Below are 7,261 nucleotides of genomic sequence, written 5' to 3'. Positions count from 1 at the left end.
CACAGTAGCATCCAGAATAACTCATGAAATGATTGCATATTGCGGTATTGAAGGATTAAACCATATCACCATTTTATGTCATGTACTTAATTGCATTATATGTTGTACAGGTACTGCAGTCACTAATTCTGTGCCCAGCTATAAGATATTTCATGTATTTTCATTCTATTAACGCTTAACTGCAAATTTAATAGGTTTCTTTTATTAAACAATTTGGAGTGAGAGAAAGGCAGAGGAATACTAAACACAGGTTGTTAGTCTCCCTTCTAGTTAATTTAAAAGTGGAAATGTACTTTGGAAATGTACTGAATCCAGACATCCCTCTGGACATAGCTGCAGGAAAGTTTTCCGAAACTTTTGAGAGTATCTATATTTCTACCTAAAAGCTAGTTAAACAGACGAACCCAATTAAACAAATGAACAAAAAGTATAAAACTTGTTCATTGATTTATTGAGGAAAATGATCCAACATTATATATCAGTAAGTGGCACTAAAACTTTGCCTTGCAACTGTAAATGAGTGCGTTTTCCTTTACAATTTGGCTACTTTCAGACTCTCTTTACATGGGTCATGTTTAAGACAGCACAAAAATAACACAGAACAAACAAGCCATCCCATGACAACATTTTGCCCTTTCCTATAAATCAAGAGTGCATTCTGGGAAGGAGAAAGCCATCCAAAGGCATGTGTATGTGCTGCATGTCTCTGTGTTTGTGTCTGCATAAATGCCTTTGTATTTTCCTCCACGTACAGTATATGTCAATGGAATAGCAGCGACCAGCACATGTACATATGCGTTTGTCTCACATGTTACAAATACACGGCACACAGAACTAACAAAGGCAAATGACTAACAGTCCTTGAATTTGTATCACAGTTTTAAAGCAGTAAATTGTGGACGGCCTTGTATTTTTGCCACTTCTGTCTTAATGCTGGTCAGCTGTTGTCCATGATAAACATCTCTTCCCAGAAAGGTGACTACAGAATGCAAAAATCCTTGTATATTCCAGTAAAGCGAAAGTGCTTTGCAAAATTGCTGTCTTGTTTTCTGCATCTATCCTTTTGAATTTTATACAGAAAGCATGTGGCGAAAAAGTCAGAGTCCATTGCAGCTGAATTCTGTCGCTCTCTCAACAACTTCTGATCCTGCGATGGTTCCATTCACAGTGCTTTAGCCCCAGAAGCAGCTATAAAACTGCAGCTACAAAACTGGATGTTCAGCGTCCATTATAGGCTTGTCAAAACTGCATTTTGTTGCATTTTGGAATAAGCTGTGGTCCGTTGGAGGGGCGGGGCAGGGTAATTAATAGGCACAACTTGTTAATTCAGGTTCAAGGGCACCAGCCATGAGCAAGAAGGCAGGGTGGGAAGAATTAATCCAGAGAGATTTCTGTCTCAATTGCTAACTTGGCCAATCTGGCCCAACAGGAAGACCGGAGTCGCTGCGCCCCTAAATGGAAAAATAAGGTCACTGCAGGTTAATGGCTAATCTAAATGCCTCCGAAATGAGTCAGCTTTTCTAAGTAATTGGCACCTGTGTCAAATCAATTTAGTTTGTTTACCTAAATGGGAGGCAGTCTAACTGGTTTCGTTGGGGGTTCCAGGAGGTCTAAGCAGAGAAAGAGTTCACCTAAGAGAGAAAAAAACAAGATGGGGGAAGGAAAAGCAAAACTATTAGAGTTTTGTGGTCTCGGCAAAAGCAAAGCTACTTCTCTTCTCTCTTTTGTCTCATTAACAGTCGGGCAAAGAACTGTGTAACTCTGAATAACGTCTTAGTGAGGAGAGCGTTAAGGACAGGAAATTAAAGTCTGACAGACACGACTGTAACTCTCAAGTGACCTGAGTCGACTTGAAATTAGCAGAAGTGAACAAAAATTGAAAGGATGAGTGCACTGCAGTGTACAATGTCTCAAACAATCTATCCTGTGGATTATTAGAGGCCCGGGAAATAAAGGCTTCCAGACTGGCCAATCCAGTTAGGTGAAAAACAAGTGGCTCCCATTTCTGCTTATTCACTTTCTCATCTATTAGTGTTTTCCTTTGCTAGAGATTTTATGTAACATGAGAAATGAGCAGGCTTTCAACTGATGATCAATATGGAGATCGCCACAGAACAAATATAAAAATGCCAGGGATCAAATTGAAAAGTTATAATAAATCAATGAAAAGGTTTTATCTGAGGCAACTCCCACTTTGTCTTTTAGGGTATCCTTTGAAATGAAACTACCATGATTATTGCTAATCCCTAACTGGAAAGGTACACTAAAGATGTAATTTTGTATAATCACACATTTAAGTGTGTAGTAAATAGTTTAAAAATAATTATATTTCTCTCGTCCTGGCTTTTGAAAGTTTTATATCTGCCTCACTCTCGTCTCTGCTTTCAGTTAAGTGACCGGAGTCAGGGAGGACACTGGGCATAAATAGACATAAATCTGGAGGATCATCAGTGCAACGGTATCAAAGATAGGACTGTGGTACATGAAAACACACGAGCATTTTAAGACTTTTAAGCCCAAGCAAACAACAGAAAAACCCCATTACAGATTCCATTTCTTAATTTTTTAAATAATTAGAAATTATTCAGTTAATCCAAAAACAAGCCTTCTTTTTTTTTTCTTTTGCTTTCTAATATCACATCCCTACGGTGGGGATATCCATGAGAAATGATAGAGGTCACAAAGCAGGGCACCTGTTCAATTAGGAGATTACGGCCACCAGGGGGCAGCACTCATACACAACCTGTATGAGCACGCTGTAGGTGTTCTTACCCATTTCTTAGACAGCGTCAGCTGAAGGTGAAACACATGAGGATCACAAATCCTACACACAGACTAACAAGGGTCTAAACATTAAAAACATATAAATACATGCAATTGGTGAGACATCACTACACTGTTCGATGAAGGACGAAAGCCAAAATCCTTCTTACAATATGCTGTTTCAATAACTATATAAAATGCATTTGTAGATAACTGACTGACCGTTAGCCTGAGTGCAGGTTAATTTAGCGCCAGTGCGTCTCATGATGATAACTTGTTAGATTGAAATGACCTGGCTGAACTTTCCATTCAGTAAATTAGCCGTGTAAATCTCCAAGCAACAAAAGCACGGGTCTTATGTTATGACTTACGCAAAAGTGATGGGTCAGAATGAGACGAGCACCACAGTGCTTAGAACTTACCAGTTTTTTTCAGTGGGAGAACAGCAGCCTCTGCTGAACGCCGACAGTAGCGCACTCAGAGCAGCCAGACAATGTGCTGCCAGTCCATTCACAAATTCCTCACATGTCTCTTCTTCGGCCTCTCTTGACAGACAGCTTTGCAGCTATCCGTGTCGAGCCTGTGCTGTTTTGTAGGACTGTTGTAATTAACAACCTCCTTGGTGTCATTTGTTTTTGTGTCATTGTTCTGGTCATTGGGGGAGCTTGCAGATTAGTATTAGTGGGTGTGTTTGGGCTTGTATTTTTTTATGCAGCGAAGCACGGTGCCCAAACATCCTTCTTACAGACCGAAGACAACCCATTAAGATGAAAATCTTCAATATTGCTTCCAAGCAATCTGGGAGGTTACTGTGGAAACAAGAGTGCCATGGTAACGGTGACTGGGGGGGTTACCGAGGAAACGACCGTCGCCATGGAGACTGCATCACAGTGGGCTATATTCGAGGCATCCGAAAAGAGACACGCTCCATCTTTGATCACTGTTTGTGTGCGCAAAAAAAGCTCGGTGTTTCTTCGCTGCACGTGTGTCTTGCATCGATAATGAGAATTGGAGTTGGCTGGCCTCTTTGTTTATATGTCGCCGTTTATCAGTTAAAATAGCCTACCAGGAGAATGCATACAAAGAAATTGTTGGGAATTCTTATATATGTTTTAAAGAGAATAGCATTTGGACTAGACTTTAACGCACAATAAAGGCATAGCACAAAACGGTCTAATTGAGATACTATATGCTGAACTGTGTTTTTCAGACGTCACATGTGTTTAAACACGCACACACAAACATATTTAAATGATTCTGGATATTATACATAGCCGATGATTGACGGATCACGACCCATAACGCATGTTAATACAATGTGAGTGCCCTTCAAGTATTATACATTTGTGCACATCTGTCACAGTTATAAAGCTTCTATATCTACCTGCTGTGAAGAATATACTCACTATTGCCCGAGTCACAACAGGTCAACCCCCCCTCACTCAGAGAAGAATGGTAGGCCTAATACTTTATAAGGAGCTCTTCATCTTCTTACAAGCGCGAATGGAACCACACAGAATTATGAATTCATACCACTGAAATGAAAAATCCCGATTCTTTGAATGGACAGCAAAGCAGCATCTCTGAACAGACAGGTTTTGTTCTTTCGCTTCTTTTTTCTGTTTTTTTTTCTTTCTTTCTGATCTACCGCTGCTTCCACACGCTGGTGCGCAACGGCAGAACCAGCTGTGTGTCGATTCGTCACCACTTCCTGTGTTCAGGGTTATGGCTCTAAAATAATGGCTACACGTCGGTGAAAATCTTTTTGTTTATATTCACACAATTCTGCGAGTTGTTCTGAGCGGTAGTGGGGAAGTTGGGCTGCTGTTTGAACGTGCTGTTTATCCCGTGCTCTTCTATCACCATGTACTCGCTCTTGCTGAGTGAAGAAGAAGAGCGAGTCTTCCTCAGCTCCTCGGTGTCTGCTAAAGGCTGACAGCTGCCCACGTGCAAGTACTGTGCCTGCTCCTCGCCTTCCGTTTCTCTGTGGTAGAAATAATTAAAATTGGAGACGATGACAGGTACAGGCAGGGCAATAGTCAGCACGCCAGCAATTGCGCACAAAGACCCCACAATCTTTCCCCCAATTGTCACGGGGTGCATGTCCCCGTAGCCCACTGTGGTCATGGTGACAACAGCCCACCAGAATGCGTCCGGGATGCTGTTGAAACCCGATTCCGGGTCGTCTGCCTCAGCAAAGTAGACAGCACTGGAGAAGAGGATGACACCGATGAATAAGAAGAAGATGAGCAGGCCCAGCTCACGCATACTGGCCTTTAGAGTCTGTCCTAAAATCTGAAGCCCCTTAGAGTGACGCGACAGTTTGAAAATACGAAACACCCGAACAAGCCTAATTACGCGCAGAATGGCTAATGACATGGCCTGCTGTCCGTTCCCTTGTCTTTCTGCCAGCTCTGTGCCCAGTGTGATGAAATAGGGAACAATGGCCACAATGTCTATAATGTTCATAATATTTTTGGAGAACGTGGCCTTACTCGGGCATGCAAAGAAGCGCACTAGCAGCTCGAAGGAGAACCAGATTATACACAACGTCTCCACAACAAAGAACGGGTCCGAGAATGGGCTGATGAAATAGGTTAGTGTGCCATTTATCACAGGCGCAATGGTGATTGGATCCCTGTTCTCGTCCCTGAACTCCGGCAATGTCTCTAAGCAGAAAATGACAATGGAGATGAGAATGACCAAGACTGAAACTATTGCGATTCCCCGGGCGGGACCAGAGCTCTCTGGGTACTCAAAAAGCAGCCACACCTGTCTTTGAAATTCATTCTCAGGCAACGGTCGCTCCTCCTCCTTTATGAAACCCTCATCCTCCCTGAACTTCTCCATAGCCTCCTCGCCCAGCTCGTAGAAGCGTATCTCCTCAGAAAAAATGTCAATGGGCACATTCACAGGTCTTCTTATGCGCCCGCCAGACTGGTAGTAATAGAGGATGGCATCAAAGCTGGGTCTGTTCCGATCGAAAAAGTATTCATTCCTGAGGGGATCAAAGTACCTCATCCTCTTCTTGGGGTCACCCAGCAGCGTCTCTGGAAATTGCGAGAGAGTCTTTAGCTGGGTTTCAAATCGTAACCCTGAGATGTTGATGACCACCCTCTCGCAGCATTCGTGATCCGGTTCATAACGATCCAGAGAGTGGTGGCCCGGGAGAGCCGCTGACTCTTCGAGCATGTTGTCACAAGCCACAACCGTCATCACGTCGGCTTCTGTCTCGGTGTATCCGTGGTTCACCAGGTTGTCGCCCCGGGTTTTGGTTGCGCTTGGCGGGGGTGATTGAAGGAGGCTGAGGTGGTCGTCCATGCGCGGTTGAAGACGCATACAGGGGCGGCCGCCTCGCCCCCTCCGCGGACCCCGGTCAACCACTGCCGTCGCCACCACAGCCTTGTCTCCTCTGTCTCTCTCACTTTTTTCTCTCGCTTCACTTTCACTCCCCACTGTTGCTCTTCCCGCCCACGAGGAAAGATCTGGGTTTATAAACAGCCCTTCCACCCGCCCACGACGCGCCAGCGCTGGGTACCTTCGCCCTCCTCCTCCAATCGTTGGACGCTCCAATATACAGAAAAAGCAACAGACGGGCGTCATTCAGCACATCGTTTGGGCGTGCCCACCTTCTTCTACCCCTCTCCCCGTCTTCTAGACACGCGCGCTGACACACACAGACTCTCAGACACACACTTGGCGAGTACAAACAGTCTCCTTTTAAACAAGGTCATTGCCCACAGATGGGATATTTTCAAATAGGCTGCTCATGAATATATCACAGCTTCATTTCCACTCGAAAGTATCATAAAAGATGCACCAGCGCCAGAAATAAATTAGCGTGTGTCCCGGTAAAGTATTGCACCTAATTCTGTAGGCGACAATTTTATTTAAATTAGGCTCAAGGAAAATGGTTAACGATTGATATCCCGTCTGAAATCTGAAAGATAATTAATGCCGGGTCCCCAAGTCCCAATGGTACGTGTTAAAGTGATGATCAGCGAGCACGGGGATGAGAAAGAGAGGAGGGAGTTCAGTCAGGTCGATGTGTGATGAATACATAACAGCAGCAGCATAAAATTAAAGTAAATGTTTGGCGAAAAGCTTAAAAAGACGCAAGTGCCAAAGAAATAATTATTAATAAGACATTAAGAGACACTCAGGTCCTAGCCCTCGTACCTCAGCTCATATTATACAAGGTCAGGTGACCTTAATAATGATGAATGTCAAAAGGGCAGGTACAGTACACAGCACTGTCCTGGGATAGGTTTGATTATATATTGTCACGCAGGAGGAAGAAGAGCAATCCCTGTCTTTGTCATATGAAATGGGATTTTTCTTTTTTTTCACTGCTCTCACTAATGTAGCAATAAAATTGGCCACATATGGGATACTTCTAGTAAGGGGATGTGTGTGACTGACAAGCAAGCTCATATGTTTTCATTATCCAGTATGGCAGGAAAAAGGCAAGGAAATCGGAATTATAGCATTTTTTATG

General features: G+C 43.4%; 1 protein-coding gene across 1 annotated transcript; it reads right to left on the bottom strand.

Moving 5' to 3' along the window:
* Nucleotides 1-430: 430 nt before the first annotated feature.
* LOC116330792 (potassium voltage-gated channel subfamily A member 3) lies at nt 431-6,467 on the bottom strand. Its single transcript, XM_031753233.2, has 3 exons — nt 3,186-6,467; nt 1,564-1,631; nt 431-1,451 (listed from the first exon to the last, which is right to left on the bottom strand). Exon 1 carries the CDS (start codon nt 6,364-6,366, stop codon nt 4,507-4,509), a length of 1,860 nt encoding a protein of 619 aa, XP_031609093.2. The 5' UTR covers nt 6,367-6,467; the 3' UTR covers nt 431-1,451; nt 1,564-1,631; nt 3,186-4,506.
* Between the last annotated feature and the right edge of the window lie 794 nt (nt 6,468-7,261).

The sequence above is a fragment of the Oreochromis aureus genome, linkage group 20, assembly GCF_013358895.1.
Source record: "Oreochromis aureus strain Israel breed Guangdong linkage group 20, ZZ_aureus, whole genome shotgun sequence".
Classification (NCBI taxonomy): Eukaryota; Metazoa; Chordata; class Actinopteri; order Cichliformes; family Cichlidae; genus Oreochromis; species Oreochromis aureus.
Note: the sequence above shows the minus strand (reverse complement) of the source record. Positions and strands in the feature narration are given on the sequence as shown.